We start from the raw sequence: 24,388 nt of genomic DNA on the forward strand, positions 1-24,388 counted from the left end.
TATTAAAATGGTTTAGGGGGACATGACATACGGCCAAGTACGGTGACCCATACTCAGAATTCTTTCTCTGCATTTAACCCATCCAAAGTGCACACACACAGCAGTGAATACACACACAGTGAACACACACCCAGAGCAGTGGGCAGCCATTTATGCTGCGGTGCCCGGGGAGCAGTTGGGGGTTCGGTGCCTTGCTCAAGGGCACCTCAGTCGTGGCCGGCCCGAGACTCGAACCCACAACCTTTGGGTTACGAATCAGACTCTCTAACCATTAGGCCATGACTGCCCCACATTAGGCCATGACTGCCCCACATTAGGCCATGACTGCCCCACATTAGGCCATGACTGCCCCACATTAGGCCATGACTGCCCCACATTAGGCCATGACTGCCCCACATTAGGCCATGACTGCCCCACATTAGGCCATGACTGCCTCACGTTAGGCCATGACTGCGAGTATTAAAAATATTACACACAGTGAAGAGAACGTGGCCATAAAGGTCACCTAAATCTGGTCGACCTAAAACACACAATAAAAAAATATGATATAATAAAACCATATAGGATATTCAGATGAAGATTGAAATCATCTGAAGATTGGAAAAACATCATCTTGTCTCTGTAGCCTTTGTTCTTGACTAGCAATAGTTAAACCCGAAACGGTCTTCTAGTGTTTGTTATAGCTGATCCATCTCAAAGTTCTGAATTCTGAGATGCTTTTTTTTTCTCACCTTTGCTGTACAGAGTGATTATTTTAGTTACTACAGACTTCTTATCTACTCGATTCAGTCATGCCATTCTTCTCTGAGCTCTCTCATAAACTAGACAGTTTTGCCTTTAAGAAAGAACCTTTTTGATCCTTTTTGATTCTCAAGCCTTCTTGTGATAAAACCTAGAGACTGCTGTGTGTGTAAATGCCAGGAGATCTACAGATTCTGAGATCTTCAAACCACGCCATCTGGCACCAAAACCCATGCTATGGTCAAAGATAAAAAAAAAAAGAGTTAAATTTTTAAGCAACATTAAACTGTTGAACTCCTCAACAGTGAGCAGTAGTCATACAGTACATGTAATATACTACAGTTCTCTGACAGGATTTCCGGCGACAAGACGAGGTATATCTGTTTTAGTCATCTCTTTAGAAGTCTCAGGATTGAGAATGTTGCACTTTTTGTGCAGTTTCTCAATGACATCTTATTCATTTCCTTATAACTAGTTGTAAGGAAAGTCAAGAGGAAAAGACTGTTTAGAACCGACACGTCAAATGTGATAAGAGGAACTAATTTGTTTTGTGTATATGCCAAATTACACAGAACCAAAAATTGATAAATTCACCAAGGATTTTCTTTAATACCATTCTTTACTTAATATAGTGCCACTGATTGCTACATAATTCCACATAATACCTACTATACCACTGTATTTTAATTAAGATGAGGTGTTTAACTGTATTCTCACTATTTTCGGATTGAACTGGACAATAAACATGAAACGTGTTCTCCTGAAGCAAACCAACTTCTTCCAAACCATTTTCTGGCTTAAACATAAATATTCTAAATATTCCATATACTCTTTGTGTAAAACATCATTTATGTCAGTGAATATATGATTACTAGAATACCAGATGATGAACAGACACTTCTGGAAAACTGCTCTCACTCTAGTTTCATAAACAGCTGCCAGTAATGCTCATAAATGTCTAATTATTGTGAAACACGCTTCTCTGAAATCTTCCATCCAAACATTTTACATTTGCTTGTGCGGTAGACGCATAAACCCGCTCACTTCTAAAGAAGGTACAAGAATGAGTACACAGTAAAACATGTTGGGTTCAAAGTAGACACAGAGTCTGGAATCTGGAGCTTGTTTTTAGTAGCTCATGTTTTTTTGGAATCAGAAAAATGGCTTACTTATAACAAAGACAGTAGAAGAATCATACCCTGAGAAGTTTGTATAAACAAATCTGGATTGCACTGGAGAGGAAATGGTGGCTGTGTGCACGTGCATGTGTGTGTGTGTGTGTGTGTGTGTGTGTGTGTGTGCGTGTGTGTGTGTGAGAGAGAGAGAGAGTGTGTGTGTGTTCTTGCATGTGATTGATGAAGCTCCAGACACTGCAATGTGACTCTGGGTGTGTGAATAAACACACTAATGGAGCAGATTGGTGTGTTTACATCCTTTGATATCTGTCTGGAACCTTGTCTCTGTGCTGCACACTGTCACTTATGGGCTTGTACCCTTTCTGGAGAACTACTCAAGCAAGAGCTCTTAAAAGATGGACCTTTATGGTCACACAAACGGTGTGTTCTGTTTGTGTTGAAACAAAGAATTGACTTTCCTTTTTCCAGAAAGAATAAAAAACCATTCAAACGACAGTTAGTTGGCAACATTTTTGCTTAACATTTTTTAAATTATTTTTTTTATTATTAAAGATCAAAATGAAACAATTTATAAATCTATTTGTAGTTACAGTATGTTTATTGTTGTGGAAGAGTCTTGAAGCAAGTTGGTTTCTGTTATCACTTATGTTACTGCAGCTATAAACTCTGGCGTGTTCACTCAGTTCTTCTCAGCCTCTATTTTTTTTCTTTACCTCTCTATATAAGCAGTTTGTCATACTATACAAAGCCACCAAAGAGCAGAAAATTTAAGACACCAGAAAATTTAAAGGAACCGACTGTCCCAAATGTTGACTGCTGACTGGAGACTTCTTCCAAAAATACTAAACATCATCCTAAACAAAGCATCACACTTACAAACATATTCAAAACCTGTTTACGTGACACAGGTTTTTAAAAACTTGCTTATAACCAATCAGAATCAATGTTACTCATGTGATTCTCCTTAGGTTTCTGTCATTTCTATCTAACTTTTTCTCAGCATAACGTATGTAAATATACAACCGTCCGTGTTGCTCAATCGTGCTTCGAGGACAAAGAAGATGTAAGTAATACAAACATAAGCATCTCTGAAGCAATCAGAAATAATACATTTGTGCTTCTGGGTAAGGAAGGACATGAGAGAAGAAGTGTGACATGCTGAGAAAAAGTGTTACTCTCTTCTCTGACATCTCTGGTACAAATTTGGACAGATGGCAAGCGAGACAGAGACAGAAAAAGAAAGATGTGTGATAAGTAGATGATTTATGGATGGATTGATGGACGGATGGATGGATAGTTGGATGGGCAGATGGATGGATGGATGGATGGATTGACGGAAGGTGGACTGGCAGATAAATGGATGGACGGATAGACAGATACATCGATGGAAGAATGGAGCGTGCTGCAATACCAAAAAAATATGAACTCAACCTACACATTCCCCTTTAAGAGTTCCTCATTATGCTGAGTAACATAAATGAGGGAACAGGAATAGAGGAAGCAAGCATTGAGAAACCATCACGTACAACCAAAACACTTTTTAAGAAATCCTTAAAAAAAAAAACAAGGAAGTGTATTAATTGTAGGCAGAAAGAAGAAACAGAGCTGGATTTCTGGTTCCTTGTCACACTGTTTGGAGGCGTGTGAGTCACAACACTGAGAGATTTAACATGCTAAAAATAGGCTCGCTCCTTTAAAAATACTGTTTTACAAATTCAGCGTGTTGGTCTCTATGCCAATACAAATTAAAAATACCTTCCACTGGTTTAGCAACAGAAATAAATAAGATTAAGGGTGATCAACTCGTGGTTTTATTTATATAGTAATCTTTTTATGCATATGAATAAAAGACACGCTGACTAAATGAATGACTAACTGGTTTACTTACTTCTCTGTCCAATCTTCTTTAAATGTATAAATCATTTATATATGGTCATGTGATTGGCTTTGCCACAAAGAGAATTTGTACAGAAACTTGAAAAAACTCCAGTTTTCATCATTGGAACATCTTCTGTTTTGTCAAACTAATATAATTTACTGAGACTGCACCCAAAACATGAGCTGACCTTCTGAGTAAAATCAACAACGGTCAGTGGATACGATTCTGAGCTGATTGCTACGTAACCCATCCTGTCAATGTTGCTATTTCCCGTAAACTCAAGTTGTGCATTAAAAGATCTATGTATATACATCGTATGTAAGCGGAATCAATATCATTAATATATACCCTTGTGCAGAGATGGGGGACTCGATTCATATGACTTGACTCGAGTCAGACTTAATTTGAGACTTGCTTGACAAATATTAAAAAAAAGACTCGACTTGACTCTGACTTGACATTCATGACATGTGACTTACTTGTGACTTGCACATGTGTGACTTACTCCCACCTCTGCCCTTGTATCATTTATATACCCTTGCAGCATTCATGAGCAGTTACAAACTAAGTATGGAATTGACAATAAAATGTTTGAAAGTTGAATTTTTCAGCTACTTACCAAAAAAAAAAAAAAAAAAAAAGAAGAAGCATAGTTCAATGAAGCACTTATCCAATCTCATGTAATTATCACAATAACAGTTGAGCTTTAAAATCTCTGAAGTACAAATAATTTTCACTGAAAACTCCACAGTGCTAAAGTATTTCCAGTAAACAGAAGGAGCTCCAGCTCCCATCTAATGCAGCGTCAGACTACAGTATGTAAAAATCCAGAAAGATGCCGGATTTTCCTACATTAACAGAATATTCATTCAGAGTCGATTCCAAAAGAACCTAATGAACTGGAACCCCAAAAAAAAAACATTCTTGGATTCATTTCACTAATAAACATGTACAACAGCTATTTTAGTGACGTGACATACGGCTAAGTACGGTGACCCAAAGTGCACACACACACAGCAGTGAACACACACACACCGTGAACACACACCCGGAGCAGTGGGCAGCCATTAATGCTGTGCCACCCGGGGAGCAGTTGGGGGGGTCGGTGCCTTGCTCAAGGGCACCTCAGTCGTGGCCGGCCCGAGATTCGAACTCACAACCTTAGGATTACGAGTCAGACTCTCTAACCATTAGGCCATGACTTACTGTTTATATTGTAATATAAAACTAGACATCTAGCATGTTGAAGTTTTTAGTGTGTATATCATCAATATTCATATCGTTTACATTGTTTTGACCTAAGATAAAATACGGCGGTTCGATTTAAAAATAATAATAATAATAATAATAAGTTTTAAAATGTCAGGGTTAAGCAAAGCTCTTTCTTTCCCCAGTGTATGCAGGTTTAGGATTTATCCTCCATGTGAAAACTGTGCACCTGAAGAGACCTGACCACCTCAAGGCACAGAGGAAAAGGCCATCCAGTTACCGTCCTGTCTTCCTCATATATCATCCTGCTACCTCTGAGATTAATTAGAGCACTGCAGAGGCAGAGGTGAGGTAAAGATGACGGCTCGGGATAAGATAAATTACCGTTAGCTTCACATGGCTTGCTCATAAGCGGAATTGGCGAAATGAGGCTTGTGTTGCGAACGCTGTCGACGGATAACAGAAAGATGTGAATATAGAACAGGGAAGAACTGGAACACGCATTGCCATGGCAACACCGAATCTGTGTCAACTCTTGAGAGTGCCTCAGTGCTCACTGCTGTTTTTGGGGGGGCTTTGCCACTTTGTCCCCTGAATAGAATCACAAGGCACAATGCAGAATCCTTACAAAACATTGGGGTATTTTTGGTTTTCAGTCACAAGGCTAAAAACTGCAGGACAAAAACAGGAAGACGGATGTCTTATTTAAGCCGCCTTGGCTGTCTCTTATTATATTATATATTTGTCATTGACTAAAGCTAAAATGTTTGAGTTCTGGTGTTGCTGAACTCCTAAAACAGTAGAGCTCATCATGCACCATAAATCAAAGGAAAAATTAATATACACCCCTAAAAACCTCTTTGAGCTTGAAAAGTATTTCTGAGGATGAATTCCAGACAGTCATTTGCTTTTATTAGATCGATAGATTATTCTTAACATTCTTATCTAATGCCAGGTTAAGATGATTTCATGATGATGTGGATTTTTAACAACTGCTCTATACTGTACTTAGACCAATGGTCTATATAGTAAAAACAGTGAATGAGTGTAAAAGAGTGATTTCAGACGGGGAAGTTGTGGCCTTATGGATAGAGAGTCTGACTCCTAACCCAAAGGTTGCGGGTTCGAGTCTCGAGCCGGCCACAGCTGAGGTGCCCTTGAGCAAGTAGCCGTATGTCACTTTTCACTTCACTTTTGTTGATCTTTCACCGCCTCTGATAATCTCATTAACCTCACTCCCCATTATCTCAAAAATCATTCATCATTTCTTTTCTGTTTATTTGATATCATTTTCTTTTTGTTTTACCTTTTCTGTTGTTGACTTTGGCTCGATATTTAGTGGTCCTGACTTGAATGCCTGTAAATCTGTATTGCTGATATAATATCAATTTCATTGCTGGTTGTTTATAAAGGTTTGCATTGACTAAAGCTCTGAACAGGTTAGCTGATGTTTTGCTGATCTCCTGAAGCAGTATAACCTCACCATGGTCACTCCATTCAGGCATAATAATAGTAGTGAGGATTGTTTACAGAGCAGCTGATTGGTTTTTATTACAATGGCATATGAAACTCTGAAGAAACTTAACACTAGCTCAATATGCCTACAGTATAAGCCATTATCCCATCGCAATAGCCATCGATAAGCCATTAATCAATGGCTGTAAATGCCAAATGCTGTAAATGTAATGTTTTAAATCCAACTTATTTTGTTCAGTAATGTATTGAAATTCTCATAGTGCAGATTGGTTTTGTAGCATGATTCATTATTAAAGCCTTAACTTGATCATATAGTGGCAGAATTGGTGGCAAAGAGTTTAGTCACATTAAAAAACAAGAGCAATGTTGGTAGCTTTTTGATCAGTTTTGTATGAAGAGTCATAAAAATTAGCACACACTGACTCTGCCCTAAACCCTAAGCATAATTACCTTCATTGCTCAGGTCATGTAAATTTAGGTCAGAGTAAGTGTGAACTTATAAAGATCATGGATGAACAACAACATGGATTTAAAATAAATAGAACAGCATAATAAAGGTGCATGCATGTAACTGAACTGCGTCTGTGTTAGTTATCTTACTGGTACTGCTACTAGTATAAGCATCAGCATAACATTCATCTTGAGACTGCCTGGTGTGAAACCTGAGCTTCAAAGTGAATGTGTACAGATCATCTGCCTCTCTGCAATGCAGCACGGTTGGCCATCTATGGACTGCTGTGCACACCACATGTCTCTCTTTTTCTCTTCTTTATCTCTCTATCTCTAGCCGTGCAATGACTGGGTCAAACACAGCACAGATGTCCGCAACCGAGACGCACTGCCAAGCCTCACAATCACATGACACCGGCTGGTTAAAATATAAAAAAATGGAATCAATAAAACTTAGGTCCTTTAAATAAGCATCATGTCAACAAATCAGTAAGCGCTGTGGTGCTAGCATTGTGCCTGATTAAAGTGTAGTTTAAAACACAGCCCTTTACGATTCTCAATTTGGCGTTGATTAATTGTCTGTAAGGCGAATCACAGGTTTACAGGAATCACAAGACTTTTCTCTGTTCTGGCACCAAGGTGGTGGAATGAACTTCCCCTAGCGGTCTGGACAGCTGAGTCACTGGCTATTTTCAAGCGGCGGTTGAAGACCTACTTATTCAGGAAACACTTCAACTAGCACTTCTTTCCCTATATTTTGCATTTAAAAATAAATAGATAGATAGATAGATAGATAGATAGATAGATAGATAGATAGATAGATAGATAGATAGATAGATAGATAGATAGATAGATAGATAGATAAACAAACAAACAAGCAAATAAATAAACAAAGTTTTTTAATTGTAACTTTGAACAAATGTTTTAAAGTCATGGTATCTTAAGTATGTGACCTAGTGAGCCAGCATTATTGTATCCAATGCTAGAGATTTAAGCACTTATGTACGTCGCTCTGGATAAGGGCATCTGCCAAATGCTGTAAATGTAAATGTTTATATTAATACACTCAGTCAGCTAGATAAACGGATCTACAACGAGTTTGGGAATTTTTATAGACAATGAAAACGATAGACATAGCTGATGCCACTACTACAGTGCATACTGCACAACAAATTTTTTTTGTCATATTATTTTTCATTAAATGTGTTCATTATGATCGCTGTTCATTTTTTAACACACTTTATGGAGGTGTTTTCTGTGACAAACTGTTTATTTAACATTTTTGGAAGGAGTCTTATGGGTTAACACTTTGTAACAGCCTGTTGCATTAGGTTTTCTGAAAATCTTCAGGAGCACAAGTATTATTATTATTATTATTATTATTATTATTATTATTATTAATAGTAGTAGTAGTAGTGGTAGTATTTGCAGAAAGACATAAGTCTGATTATTTTTGTCTTATCTGTGCACTTCTTGTCTTATCTGTGTGTCTTATCTTATACTTCAAGAAAAAAGTCACTTCCATCTGTTAACACACACACATACGCCATTCTAAATACCCCAAAGCATCTGAAGAGGATTTTCTATTTAGGTATTGTTGATTTTGCTAGTTAAGAGTTAATTGATATGAAGATTTAACCAAGCATCATCTGCGAGGCTTAGTTGGGTGTATGTGTCCTTCTTATTGCATTGGCAAAGAGAAAGAATGAGTGTCTGGAAAACCGAGCAAGGTCGGACGGGACGAAGGTAGCATAACACATAGCGTCGACGACGGCATCGCTGGAACAAAGAGAAACGAATACAGAAGGTCACACTGCAAATTACATATTGTGCATAAAACAATCTATGAGCTGAGTAGTGATCCATGTAGCCCTTGAAGAGATCCTTTAAGTAAAAGACAATAAGACAATAAAACTACAGAAGTATTTTTGTCACTGTTGCTCAAGAATCTTACAATGTTTGTGTTTTTTCTGCTGATGAACACATTTTTAGGTGCGGTGTGCTTATGACTCATGAGTATTTCAGTTCAGCGAGCAGCTCAATTTTGTCTTTGTCTTCAATAATGCAAGCAGAATGAAGCCCTGCGTACATAATCTACATCCTGCAGGCCAGGTCATGAAGATTAATTACAACTTAAGGATCTGCTTGAACTACAGAGCTGTCTGGACTGTGTGATATTATAACCCAAGTTTGGGTCAGTATGGGGTAAAGAGTCAGGACACTTCAAACTGATTAAAGACAAGATAATAATAGACAATAGTGAGGAGTTTTATGAGGAAATTATAGCCTGATTTAAATTATATAGAGAATTATTAGATCTCGTAAATAAAATGTTAAACGTCTCGACTTTTTGTATTTTTATATTCAGGAAATACATTCATTTTTTTATTTTTTTCAAGAAACCTGTAAAGAATATATTAACATATGTAAGAGAATACAATATAAGCCCATTTATATTACTTTTATATTACGGTTTCAGACTTTTCCAAAATAACTTACACCCTCATTATTTCTCAGCTTATAAAATAAAATCCTTTCCACTATATACTATTATTTCCCAATGTGATTTTCGGAAGCTATGAGATATAGCTATGAACTCATTTGTGTTTATTTGAGAATATCCCATATGTGACTTGATTATTTCTACTATAATATGATGTAAAAGTAAATCATACAGAAGCATTAGTGTTATGTCGAACAATACCACAAGCTCAAGCTCAAACTCCCAACATGCACAGCAGCCTACAAACATGGCTGTACTGGACAACAATTTCCAGACTGCACACTTACTTCCTTGATCACAGTCACCGAACTGCTTCTCAATCCTATTGCCCAACACATACACTCTCAGTCACTTTTATAAAATCGATTTTAAACACACACACACACACACACACACACACACACACACACACACACACACACACACACACACACACACACACACACACACACACACACACACATTTCATAATCAGTTGTGATACAGATTCCAGACACCATGAAGCCTCTTGTTTCTCAACCTGGTTTTTCCCCTAATATATAATATAATTTTTATTATATTAACTTATCAAAAACGTGTAAATACTGTTAGATAAGTTGGTCATGATCAACAAAGTTATGAAAAAAATGGTAGGAAGATATCTGTAGCACTAATAAACAATGAAACAGTTTTATCTAACACAATATTACTAATATAATATTAATGAATTAGTTGATGATTATTATGATCGCTGTCGGTTAGCCAGCAACAGCCTGAGCTCCGTATTTGTGGTTCTTTACAGAAAACCCAATGCGAAGTCTGAACACAGACGACACAAAGGATGTCTCTCTGTCCCATTCCAGAATAATACACATAAGGTGTGAGTCATTTTAAATTGAGCACATTCATTTCTAAATATAGCACTGTCTCAGGATGTACCATCCTGCTTTCTTTGTAGCTTTTTGGCACAATGAATCTAGCTTTCACTGAGCCATGAAGGTGCGGAGAGAAAGAGGGGGAAAAAAAAAGGCAATATTTTCTACACAGCCTCCAGCTTCCCGGTACAGCACAAGAAATCCTGAAATAGTTCTTCAAATGATCAAGCTATTAAAGTTCAATCTCATTGTTATTCATGAATTCCGTCAAGTCAGCAACTTGATTTAGATGCCTTACTAAAATACTGAACTAAAATATAAATACATTTTTGTACTGAGTATAAAAATATTAAATCTGAATCAATGGACTTCCTTTAAACTTTGCAAGAGATCTGATAGTAAATTTGCAAGCTTTTAAAGACTAACGCTCAAACCCGAGTGCAGGATCATAGTTTCCATAGAAAGAGTTGACTCTTTCTCTCACCGTACGTGCTTTAGGAACGTTAGCCTGCATCTGGTAATACCTTAAAAGAAATCACAGAAGTCTTTGTTTGTAGACGCTCACCTTGTATCATAACTCATTGTTTACATGCATGCATACAAGAGATAGGGATAGACAAATCATACATTTATCAGCGAGTAAAAGTTCCAGTGTTCTGCCCCAATCCTGTAAAGGCTAAAATAATGGTAGCTAACAAACTGTAATAATGTACATATGTAATAATGTACCTGTACTGTAGCTTGCTAGTTAACCAACTAGATAAGTGAAAAGTGACGTGGCATGCGACTAATTATGGTGACCCATACTCAGAATTTGTTCTCTGCGTTTAACCCATCCAAAGTGCACACACACACACACACACACACACACACACACACAGCGGTGGACAAACACACACCGTGAACACACACCCGGCGTAGTGAGCAGCCATTGTTATGCTGCGGCACCTGGGGAGCAGTTGGGAGGTTCGATGCCTTGCTAAAGGGCACCTTAGTCATGGCCGGCCCAAGACTCGAACCCACAACCTTAGGGTTTGGAGTCAGACTTCTACAGTATACTTCTACACAATTCTAAACCATTTTGCCATATAAATAGCATGTGAAATGCATCTACACAGAGGAGAAAACAACGTCAAGATGATAGATGCCACTGCAGAGACCCTGTTGTGGGATTTAAAATTTCTTTTTAAAACATTTTTAAAAAATTCACTGGATTCTGCTAAAGCTAGTGGTGTGTTTGTCGTCATTTGCCATGGACTCGGAAACGTCCGGTTAGTGAAACGTTAGTGTTTCTTTAAAGACGACACGATACAACCCTTCTAAAATTCATACACTAGATGGTAGAGTACACAGTGCAGTCCACTCTTGAGGCACTGGTTCCCCTAAACCATGATCTCTGTGTCAGGAAGTTCATTTGTCTTGTGCTTGCTAGTGTACGTGGATACACTGCGGTGCAAGCTACACTGCACTACTGATTTAATAAAGTATCATTTATACAGGGAATTAGAGTGCTAGTAACAAGAAAGTTATGAGGTTTAAATCCCAGGACTGCCTGAGACACTGTTGTGCCCTTGAGCAACTCTTTGCATCCATTGCCTCAGCCACAGACACTTTACCCATGGCTCAAAGAGCATATGATATTTTTGTACACTAGCGATCAGATTGGCTTTCTGTACCTCTGTATTTTTTCTGTAATTTCCACTATGGAGTAAAAAAAAAACAGTTTTGAACATTATGACGCAATAAGATTTTGGGAGAATATAATCACTGGACTGAAAAAGAAAGGACACAGATTGTGGTCTGCTGTATCGGCTATTGTATTATTTAGACGCTACAACTTTAAAGGTTTAAATATATTTCATGAACTCAAAGGAAATGTTTAACAAACACGGCGACTCTACTTGAAGATGTTTAATATTTTGACTGTCAAAGTGAATGTCGTGCTATGATCACGCTGTTGTGTGGCTTAGTGAAATTCGTTCATTCATTCATTCATTCATTCATTCATTCATTCATTTTCTACCGCTTATCCGACCTTCTCGGGTCACGGGGAGCCTGTGCCTACCTCAGGCAGGATACACCCTGGACAGAGTGCCAACCCATCACAGGGCACACACACTCTCATTCACTCACACAATCACACACTACGGACAATTTTCCAGAGATGCCATGTCTTTGGACCGGGGGAGGAAACCGGAGTACCCGGAGGAAACCCCCGAGGCACAGGGAGAACATGCATACTCCACACACACAAGGTGGAGGCGGGAATCGAACCCCCAACCCTGGAGGTGTGAGGCAAACGTGCTAACCGTGCCCCCCTTAGTGAAATTCAGTTAAAACTAAAAAAATCAATACAGTTTGTAATCAGATACCAGACATCAAAATGTCAGCAATTCTTTTTGCTTTTTTTTACATTTTATTTTATTTATTTAAAAAAATTTTTTGGTGTGGTTAGAAAATGCTAGACTTTTCTGGTTGTGTTCAGAATTTTCATTCATCAATTGTCAGAATTATGTGATTCTTAATTAATTATGAAATAATTTCTCTAAAATTCTTATGAAAATATATAAATCTTCATCACATTTTTTGGCATACATATTATAGAATGCTGGAGACTCACATCTTCTGTATAGAGCTTAAAGTCAGTCCTTAGCTCTCCAGCATTAATATCAAGGAGGTCAGTATATCAAGTTTATTAATGATATAAGATTACTTAACTGCAGTCCTTGTGACTTTATAAACGTTAAACGTCTTGTTATTCTGAAAAACAGGAATGATATATGAAGCAGCGGAGTACACGTGACACAAAATGCAATTACGTGCCTTGCTCTGTGAGCACCACATCCTCAGTGAAACATAATGCTGCCAAAGTGCTGAACACTGTAATGCGGTTAAGGGAAGCTGAAGCCTTTTCCCTAAGGACAGGACAGGGTACGGTGTGATTTGAATAACACGTAAATAGGACAAATCGTTGTTTTTTTTTTTTTACTTGGCAGAAAACAACAACAAAAACAACATCCAGTTTCGTATCCAATAACAGGATCGACTTTTAGTTCTTGGCATGAAGAGTGAGACAGAAACAGTGAGTGTGCTGTAGAGCGGTACTACACGTGACTGCTGCTCATGCTTAGCTAGTCTTCACAAGTCCCAGGAGACGACAAATGTGCTGGTGAGCATTCACAAAGCACATTCTGCACATTACAGCAGGGAAAGGAGGTCAGACCAGCTCACGAAGCCTGAAATAACAGCCTTTTCATCACAGTGAGTTGGGGTTTTGTGGGTGTGCATACATATATATATATATAGTGTGTAAAGTGTATGTATAGAGTAAAGTGTGTAAGTTCAACATCAGGACATTATCTGTCATCATCATCATCAGATGTTCTGAGACAGACAGTCGCGATTTCTTTCTTTTCTTCTCTTGAAGCTTACTGAATGCTAAATAATTCAGCACCCTTGGCAATGGCATGAGTCTCTATCCCCTGCACCTGGATCTCAACACAGTTTCTATGAGTCTATGGAGACCTGCATCTTTAACATTTGCATTTTTATCTTTAGATTGGTGTCCATTTGCAGGAGCTCGTCCCGAATAACCCTATTACCCTACAAGTGAGTAATATGTCTGAATTCTTCGTATTTATTAAACAGTAGGTGAGATATACAGTACCAAGATGACTGCCTCCAAGATTCTACTATGTTTTCGACACACACTGCGCTATCCCAGAAGGCAAATGGACCGGCACAAAACAGCTGTCATAATCAAAAACAGTCCAAGCGAGCACATCAGCTCTGGTAATAATAAGTGCTACAGTATAAGTAATAAACATTTTTCCTTGTTGTCAGCAAATACTTGTTTAACAAAATGTAATTAAAGAAGAAAAACGGTTGGGGTTAAAAAGGTTTTCATGGTTGTAGTAGGTCTGGAGTGTAGCAAACTTTGCACATGTACTGATCAGTGGATATGGTACCGTATCATCGGCCGAGCAGCAGGTTCTGAATTGAACGGTTTAGTTGCTGTTATGCTTGAGGTCTCTGTTTCAATATTTTTCAATAACTCTCTATGAGATATGAACTTGAGAACAAACAGCACATGCTAAAACCTCATTTAAATATTGTTCCTCCCCCGATATTGCACATCACGTCATTCATGTGATTATTCTTTGCAAATCACCCACAACAGGCCATTGCATATGTAAATCAGTACTTGTTATTTGGAATATTACTAAACCAGGCCCGGTATGCTCAGCGTTCTTGCTTCTCTTTTTAACAACAGCACAAGAAAAGAACAAAAATCTAATGTAATATAATGTGTTGGATAATAATAAGGGGACAAACTTGAACAAAATAATAATTAAAAAAAAAGTTCACATAAAAATCTACACAATGCTGAATAATGTTTCAAGGAATCAAGCGAGCTACAGAATAAACAATAATGAGTTCATTTTCACACCACTTATGAGGCAGGATCCAGATATCACAATACAGCGTTCTTCACTAATGTATATAAAGACTCTATAACGCATTACAAATGACTAAGTAAAAAAAAAAAAGTCTGTTTTTTAATAACTAGGTTCAGTAGCATTTAAGTCTACACTAAGTCAAAGTTTTGCTAGCTGTCAGTTTGTCAGTTGTAATTTTATTTTATTCCATAGCATTCCTTAATACAGAATTAAAAATTAATATTTTCTTCCATTATCATTGGCCATTTGACTAAAACTTTTAAACAAGCTGTTATCACAGACCTAATTAAAAAAACCTGACCTCAACCTCTGTCAGTTAGGACGATATCATATATCCCTTTAATTCTCCAAGATCTTGCACAGTAGTTATAACGTCTCATCCGATCACCGGAGGGAGACCTGGTCGGAATTCCGAACCGCTTCCGGTTCATTTCCGGGTTTCTATCTGGTGTATGTTCTTTGCCTGCCCTATGTGTGTAATTTTGCCTTTCGATTTGGATTTACCTGCTGTTTTTTGATTGTTTCCCTTCACTATTTAATCTCTGCTTATAGATTTGACACCATGTGCCTCCTTAGGTTCATTACAGTAGTTATGCTCATAAAGGCATTAGAATAATGAAATGTTTCAGTCAGAATTTAGGCCTTATCACAGCATCCAGACAGCACTGGTTGAAGTGGTAAATGTCCTACTAGTTATCACTGATCAGGTTCGCATCTCGTTGCTTGTGCTTGACCTTCTGACACCATTGATCATTCAGTGCTCTCTCCTGGCTCATGTCTTATTTGACTGTTCATGATGACTTTTCTATATGTACAAGGTAAAGTTTGGTGTATTGGTTTGGTATTAAATTATCCGTCCATTCATTAATTTCTATAAAAACATGTACGGTCCTGTTTTATTACTTAACAGCATGCGTTTATAGGCATTTTAGAATCCTCGATATGACCACAGAAGCATCTTCAGCTCTGTCTGTATCCACCATTGCTATAAACATTCTTTTGATAACCGGTTTAATTGGGCAGCCAGATGTAATGAGGTCCTATTAGAGAACATGAACTCATTTAATCATTTAGCTCTTGCAATATGCTCAATGTCCAGTGGTAAAACCAGTAAGGAGGCACCAGAACACACACACAAGCATGTTTACAAACCATAGAGAGTCCATTTATATGCCAAGCACTTATAATGCAAGCACTGGCATCAAACTGAATGTCTAATCGTAAATTTTGGTCCATCATGCAGTCTCAACAAACCTGATCTTTACTGATTTGCCAAATGCCATATTGTAGTAAGGGTTTTGCTTAGATATATATAACGTTCAAACAATGACTCATCTGCTAAAATCTGCTGAATTTATTGCTTTCTCACTACAACTTATTGAAAGTACAAACAGAATAAGAAATAGATTGATGGTGATTTCATGGTAGTCCCTACTGGGGATTTTTATATACGCAATAGCAATCTCAAAAACGTCAATCCAGAAGCTTCTACGCCAAATTCCAGTGACAGCCAAGCTTCTGGCACTTGTCATTCTGGGCTCCAGATTGCTCTCACTGCGACACTTCCTCCTGGCCATCGCACATCTTTCGTTTCCACTCCAGTCTCTAGTCCATCTGGCACAAATGGCACCACGTTTGCAGACACTGCACAGTGACAGGACTTTACAATTACTAAAGCAAAGGACACACGGCCACGTGCTGTCTAGCCACAAGCAGCATATGACTGCACTGCTATATGTATGGCAAGGGATTTTGGGTCGAACGAAAAATCTGAACGTGAGAGCAACAAAAGCGAATAATAGTGAAGATGACTTCATTCTAAAATGATTTACTGCTGTGCTTTGTGTCCTCACGTGCTCAGACAGAGCGACAGACTGGACATCATGTTCAGACCTGATCATTCAAGGGGTCAGCGTCAAGTAGTCGGCAGGTCAGTATCTTTTTTTTCTGCATGTCTCTCTCTCTCTCTGTCTTAGTGTATTCTGTCTCGTGTAGATCAATGACCATTAAACATTCTTATTGATGACATTCACTGAAAAAATAATCAATTATGAGTAGGACATTGGCACGGATGACACACTGGGCAGACACAAGCGGTTTTTACAAACATGATTGAATAGGCTTGCTTTATTAGACGTAACCGATGTACGCTTTTGTACAGCAATTAGAGGCTTTGTGCGAGCAATTAGTCAAAGTTTGTAATTTAAAATCCTATGACTGACACCTAGAGCCACGGCTGGGTCCTGATGCAAAAGTATTAACCATCAGATGATCGGCTCATCTTGAAATAAATCCTGTCTTAATGGGATAAACTGGTGGCCATATTTTCCTTCAATCACATTTTTACTTTAAACAAACTAAAATAATCGTCAAGAGTAAATGGATAGATTCTTCTAGTTGAGACCATTTATGAATTGATGTACTTAAGGTTTAGGAACTGGTGAAGAACATCTTGTATAGGATATTTGGAGGATCTGCCATAATATGGACAACTTGTTGAAATGTCTTCCTGATCATTTTTTCCCAAGCTTTTCATAGCAATTAAACGTGATCACAATATACAGTAGGCATGGTATACAGTAGTATGGTTTAAGATAGTGGTTGCACATGCAACTAGCACATGATGTCAGCTATTGTCACCTCTTAATGAATGGTTCTTATTCTGACTCAAACATAGTGCCTTCATATAGTTTTTCCATAATGATAGTAATTACAGGCTTCCAGGTTTGTAAAAAGCTTCAATTCATTTGTCAAATTGGAGAAAGAATGAAAGATATGTGAGAGTAATTTCTGAGAATTTCTGTCCTGTCGTTCTGACATTTCCTGACCACGGTGTACAAGTTTCTCTATAGTATAGAGTTAAATGTGTTTACTTGCTCCAGCAATTAATATATATTTACTTGTGTTGGTTGGTAGGATGGTTGGTTTAAATAGGCTGGCAGGCTAATACTCATGGTGTTTGTCATAAGGCAAAATATTTAGCATTTTTATAAAATCAAGAAGCACCACTAATGTATTTTTAAAATAAACAAATCAGTATTAAAAAAGTCGATGGCTGATTTCCTTCTAGCCCAGACTGTAGATTCATGCAGCCTATAGGTTATAAGCGAGTTAGTGGACCACACAGTGTGAAACACAACCTTAGATTTTAGAAGGTTTTCAACTAATGACAGCACACACTGTCTACACAAAACTGACAACATGACAGAAACCAGCTTTTTGTGTCTAGTTGGAATAAAAGAGTTACAACCTTTACTTTATTACCATGCTCAAAAAAAACATGAACCCAGTGTGTGTTATGGTTTCTTATTATGCCTTTAATGTGATCTTATGATAAAGTTCAGCCCATAAGACATTAGCTATTGATTGATATTTGATATTAGTCATCGCTGCTTATATTATTAATGTTTTCCGGTTAATATAATTCAACAAATTTGTGTTTATTTCTTAGATTGAATTGAAGCATACTGTAAATAATCCTAATATGTAATAGATCTGTTCAGTACTAAATTATTCAGTAGAATTCACTACTGGCTTGAATGTGATATAAATGCAATATTTAAATGCAGCAATTGCATCATCAATCTACTTTGGGGGGAAAAAAAAACAACAACTTTCTCTTGTGCTTCAGAGCAAAGCGAACACCTGCAGACCTGGGAATATGGATGCATCGAGGCATGACGAGAGAAACACCCACCGATTCTGTCTAACGTGCCGTTATAAATAAAACATGCAAGACAGCTATGGCAACCTGAGCAGACTATAAAGTCTGCAGAAGAGTCATAGACACTAGAGAACCATCTGAAATTTTCTACTCGGACGCACCGCTTTGAAAAAGACTCGGAGGACAAGGGCAAGCAAATTCATTCAGGAAAAAAAACAACATGACACGCAGCGGTGAAAGAGGGAAAAACTTTCCAATGATCTAGGAGAGAAAAGGGAAGTGAAAGTGAACATTTTCCTTTAGAGTATTCCTGCTTCCTGGTTCCTGTAAAGAATATTACTTTTTTCCTAAAGCTGAAAAGACAGAGGTGAATCCTGTCAAGAAAAAGGAGTTCAAGCACTGAAATCTCAAGGTTTATTGAAAGGGAAGGAAGGAAGAAATCAAAAACATATAAAAAAAAACAGCTAGAAACAAAAACAACACACACGTACACAGACAGACAGACACACACATACGTACAAATAATAATTTGTCTTACCTGTTTGGCTGAGTTGTGAGGTGCTGCGGCTCTTGCGGGACATGCCCACCACGGCGGCCATCTTTGCCCCGATGCTCGAGCGCCGTTTCTTGAGGTTTCCTCCCACTATGCCCACAGCCGTGTCCGATTGGCTGCCATCGGTCTTCTCCAGGCTGCACATATCCCCACCGATGCTAGTGCTCTTGGTCAGATTGGTTACACTCGTCGTGCCCATTTGCCTGTTTTTCATTTTGGATGCAAAGTCGCTGTCAGTGGACCACAGGAGCCGTCGGAAGGAAAGAAAAAAGAGAGGGATGGAGGGAAAAGGAGAGTGACAAAGAGAGAAAAAGGAGGGAAAATCAGGATTAGCGGGAAGGTAAAAGTCTCGAATGGAATAGAGTCAGTTTGGAGTTTGATGTAAAGTCCCAGTATAGAGTGCAAGCTCAGAACTGGCCTTTTTTGTCTATGGTTGATATTTCTAATCATTTTAAAATTTAAATGTATATAATCAGTTACTTGGTGGTCACAATTCTGGAATATTAACTGAAAAGCGAAATCCTTTCGGATCAAATCCTGGTGCCAAGGTGTCCATGGTTGCTAGAGCAAGTCCATTAAGCCTAATCTGCTCAGCTAAATTAATTCTCTTTGGAGAAATATAAATGCAAATGTTGCTTATAATCAGTAAATTACAGTCCATTTTATAGCTGAACACATAAGCGAAAACTTTCTCTCCTTTCTAATAAACAGCAAACAGCTTTCAGGAATATTTATAAAAAAAAAAAATATATATATATATATATATATATATATATATATATATATATATATATATATATATATATATATATATATATATATATATCAGATTATTCATGCACATTGAATTTACAAGGTCCAACTAGTGTAGAGTTTTTTTGTTGAGTCCTAAGTCTATAATCAATTCAAAAACTAAATCATTTTGAATGCCCCTCAGTGCTAAATACTGTTCTGAGCTTCTCCATCATGGCTGAAGTATGGTGGTACATAAAAAACACATTTAAACTAACGTGTTGTTGCAGAAATAATAATAATAATAATAATAAAGCATGAGGAAATTAAGAACGGACTGACGGTGAAACATCCTGACTCAAAGCTCTTAATTAGATTTGGTTGAGTGTTAATTATCACCCTGATTCTGTTTGCACAAACAAACCTGCAGAGGAAGCACAATTAAAGTACTCTAACCCTATTCAAACATGATTAGCCTTCATGTTTTAGCTGTGTTTTGCTTTTTCTCCATTTGCTGTTGGTAACCACCTAAGCCCTAAGTGCCTCCTGTTTTTCAGCCAACAAAAACTCATCCGGAGAGATCCAGGTTCACATTTCTACTGTAGCTAGCTGTTTTGGACTGTTACTATCAGCTAGAAATCCATACTTCCATCCATTTTCTGAACCACTTATCCTACACAGGGAAACGAAGCACGAGTCTTAATTAGGCCTCGGACTAAACCGCACTGTCTGTGGCCTGCTTTAATCAAAGTATGGTACATTGGGATAGTAATTCAACAAAAAACAAACACAAAATTTATAATAAAAATCCAACATTGTATCATCCCAAGTCACAGATGCAATAATACTGAACTGTACCTCATCAGGGAACATAAATTTTATTTATGATCATTTAAACTCGTTTGGCATTACGACGCACGCACACATCAGCTACATTTATATAAAGCTATTTCTTTATAACGATAAGCTCATCTGATTGGGTATGGCAGGGATCGTATCATCATTGATTTGTCATCAGGGTGAACAGTTTTGTGAGAAGAGATTTACACCTACGATTAGGAGTGGTGGTTTTGTTTACATGTGCTAACGAAGGGAAAAAAACAGACAAAAAAAACTTGTATTCAAGATGTATGGAATTAAATGTAAATCCTGACAACTACAATATGCACACAAAAATTTACTTACAGGATTAAGAATTATTTCACAATCCTATTAGACCTCAACCTAAAAAAAAAAACCCTGCCCTGATACCTGCTCACTTCCTTTTAGAGGATATCAGAGGTTCTAAAGGATGTTCTAACTGATTGGCAGTCGTATTTTTAGAGGCCCACCGCGGCTCTACTGACAGGAACACGATTCATCCTGGACATGGCCCTAATTATACAGGCCACACTGGAGTCCATCTTGCATCACAGATTCATTATTCTGAAAGGTGCGTCAGCATTTGTCTGGCAGTGACAGGGGAGCAAATTGCAATTACCTCGCCCTCATCTCTATGAGCAGGTCTTAGGGCATTTTATTTTTATTTTTTTATACAGACACGCATTATCTTCCTAGCCAGAGAGCAGTGCAGAATGCTAGTGTGCTCAATTAATCGATAAAGCTTTTGCTACCGCTGCTACAGTGTTCCTTTGGCAGATGTTATTTCAAAGCAGGAGCACATTTCGTTTGATAAAAGCAGCTATCACAGCATTTGGGTTGATTTTACCCCGTTTTCTCTTGAATAACCTGCCCCCACTTGGATAAAATTCACTTTCTGCAATAGCAGCTAGAAAAACAAAAGCGTCTTCTTCCACATTCATGAGTTAACAGAAGCAGAACGTAGCCCAATTCTATGTGACAAACACTGGTAGCACTGCCTATACTGCTCTGAACACCATGCAAGCACTAATTTACACCTGGTTTAAAGAAATCAGGCGTAAAACCCAAACTACTAAATGGCTGAAGCTTAATACATTGAGGCAGGAGGACGTACGTGTAAAGAGAAAGCAAAGTGTTAACATCCGGATTGGATTAGGATCTGGAATCAGCTTTTTTTTTTTTTTTGCATGTGTAAAAGGGACCAAGGATTTCAGTATGCAGGGAATATAACTGTACAACATTTTTATCCAATGCTGGCAGTTTTTTCTAAAATCAGGTGATACATCAGACCTTTAATGTATTTTGAACAGTTCAGTTACAATAAAAACAGCTAAGACTTGGATTTTGGATGCAGACTTTGATTTATGCGAGTAATTTACACTACATTCATCACAAAATGATAGAATGCATTACAAATGGCTGAAAAACAAAGTTCTGAAATTAAGCTTAAAGTTTGTGTATCATTCATTCATTTTCTACCGCTTATCCGAACTTTTTGGGTCACGGGGAGCCTGTGCCTATCTCAGGCGTCATCGGGCATCGAGGCAGGACACACCCTGGACGGAGTGCCAACCCATCACAGGGCACACACACACTCTCATTCACTCACGCAATCACACACTACGGACAATTTTCCAGAGATGCCAATCAACCTACCATGCATGTCTTTGGACCGGGGGAGGAAACCGGAGTACCTGGAGGAAACCCCCGAGGCACAAGGAGAACATGCAAACTCCACACACACAAGGCAGAGGCGGGAATCTAACCCCCAACCCTGGAGGTGTGAGGCGAACATGCTAACCACTAAGCCACCGTGTCCACCTAGTTTGTGTATCAAATATCACATAAATGTTTATTATATAGGGAATAATCGTCTGTGTTATGATGCTGTCACCACATATAGCAATTCCAAATGTTTACAAAAAATTAGAAAAGACTTTTTTTATCCATTCGTTGATAGACACGTACTGTGAAACCCTAAAGCTCCTTCCTGAAGATATAGCTGTGTCTGATCTAGCTGCCTCCAAGCTAGAGGCTAGAGACTTCTTCCAAAAATATCACTCCTCACAAAAAACCTCACCATAATAAACCACACAATTCATTTAAATGGCATGGCCTTGATGCAAGATTCTGAGTATGGTGTTATCATAGAAACCATAGTCAGTTCCTCCAGGATTTTTCTGTATTTTTCTGATTGTTGCAATCAAAGATGCTTGAAGCTTTTTTGAGCTTCTTTGTATGCATAACTACTTTAATTGGTGAAATTTCAAACGCACGATTCTTATTTTAATCTACTACTAGTGACCAGTGAATGTACTGATGATGTTGCATAACACGTCAAGGCCCAAATCTGTCACCTGTGGGATGTGGTAGTTCAGTGGTTAAGGTGGTGTTCGACTACTGATCGGAAGGTCATCGGTTTGAATCCCAGGTCCACTAAGTTGCCTCTTCAGGGCCCCTGAGCAAGGCCCTTAACCCTCAATTGCTCATAAACTGTAATAAAAATTTATAAACCGTAATAAAAAAATTTAAGTCACTCTGGATAAGAGTGTCTGCCAAATGCTGTAAATGTAAATCTGCACAAAATCTGCTGTGATTTTTAAATATTATTACTAGCTCCTGTTTGATTTTATGATTAAAACATCAATAAAACCTGAAGGGACTGAACTAGCAGACTGATAAAAACCTTTTAGTCGGAACTACCATCTGAGCTGCTGTTACAGAACTTGAATCAACTCTTTCTGACCAATCATGATCAAATATTTACAAACTATTTTATGTTATCATTATTAGTGCGGCACAGCTTTGAAAACGGTAACACGAGTCAACCCTACAACATCGTTTCTGTTCTTTACATGCATTAAAACTGTCATTTCTAGCAATTACCTGTCATTTACCAATACAAAAATATCACTATAAAAAATTGTTCTAAAAGACAAACAACAAACAACTTTAGTATTACAAATAGCTGATCAAATGAAATGTGTCCCATTATTTAAACATCATATCATGAAGAGATTTGGGTTCCTGAGCTACCATTTCATCCAACCCCCCATTTTAAACGAGCAATCAAAACTACCATCTGCCATATAAATCTGCCATCCACCTGGAAGTATTTTACAATGTGACCACTGCATATTCGTATTGCACATTCTGAACTGTAAGTGCAATCATAGTACCTTCACAGTGGTATACTGGCACAACTAAATCAATAGAAACATGTGTGTGTGTTTGTGTGTGTGTGTAAGAAAGAGGGAAAATAAACACCCAAATGCAAGACCTTCTAACAAACAGAGAAATAGACTAGACGATTCCAAATAGGTTCCGAAGAGACGATTGAGTTCAATACTTTAGAAAGGATCTGCTTATGTCAGCCAGGAAGCCATTTCAAAGCTTAGAAGTCACATGAACAGGAATAAACTCAGTTCACTGAGGTAAATTAGTTTGCCAGGGTTGGCTCGGGTAACCCCTGCCCCGTTGAGAAAGCGCACATGGCTCGTTGTGAAAGCCAGGCCCACAAAGCAAGTCCTGATTCTTCTGCAAAGCATCACAGAGGGTCTCTGACAGCGCTCTCTGTAATTCTCTTTTATTTTCTTTAATACTCAAAGCACAGAGGTCTGGTCCAGAAACACACTGGACTTTTAATGAAGTTGGTATTCCCTAACAGCACATAGCCTGAGCCAGGGCTAAAATTCTTCAAGAGAAAAAAAAATCTGTGAATTATAGGCTTGTTTACAGTGGTAATGCAATCTTACTGCATGTTATGTTCTCAATCCTGGAGATTTTTATCCGCCCATGGGAGTCTAAAGAGCAAATCCGGGAGCAAATCCGGGAGCAAATCCGGGATGGTATACTCACTCACCTGCGTCA

General features: G+C 38.1%; 1 protein-coding gene and 1 long non-coding RNA gene across 23 annotated transcripts in view; one reads left to right on the forward strand and one right to left on the reverse strand.

The window, feature by feature from the left end:
• The window catches only part of rims2a (regulating synaptic membrane exocytosis 2a), a 168,004-nt gene that overhangs the window by 10,811 nt on the left and 132,805 nt on the right, over positions 1-24,388 (reverse strand). For all 22 annotated transcript variants that reach the window (XM_027171528.2, XM_047808541.1, XM_027171521.2 and 19 more), the window contains one exon: positions 18,911-19,155. In XM_027171528.2, the coding sequence (XP_027027329.2) occupies positions 18,911-19,155 (245 nt within the window). The remainder of the gene's footprint in view (positions 1-18,910; positions 19,156-24,388) is intronic.
• On the forward strand, positions 13,135-18,579 carry LOC113659107. The gene is made up of 4 exons (XR_003444571.2): positions 13,135-13,509; positions 13,807-13,857; positions 16,570-16,638; positions 18,340-18,579. It is a non-coding gene; the product is annotated as an uncharacterized LOC113659107 (long non-coding RNA).

The sequence above is a fragment of the Tachysurus fulvidraco genome, chromosome 25, assembly GCF_022655615.1.
Source record: "Tachysurus fulvidraco isolate hzauxx_2018 chromosome 25, HZAU_PFXX_2.0, whole genome shotgun sequence".
NCBI classification, from domain to species: Eukaryota; Metazoa; Chordata; class Actinopteri; order Siluriformes; family Bagridae; genus Tachysurus; species Tachysurus fulvidraco.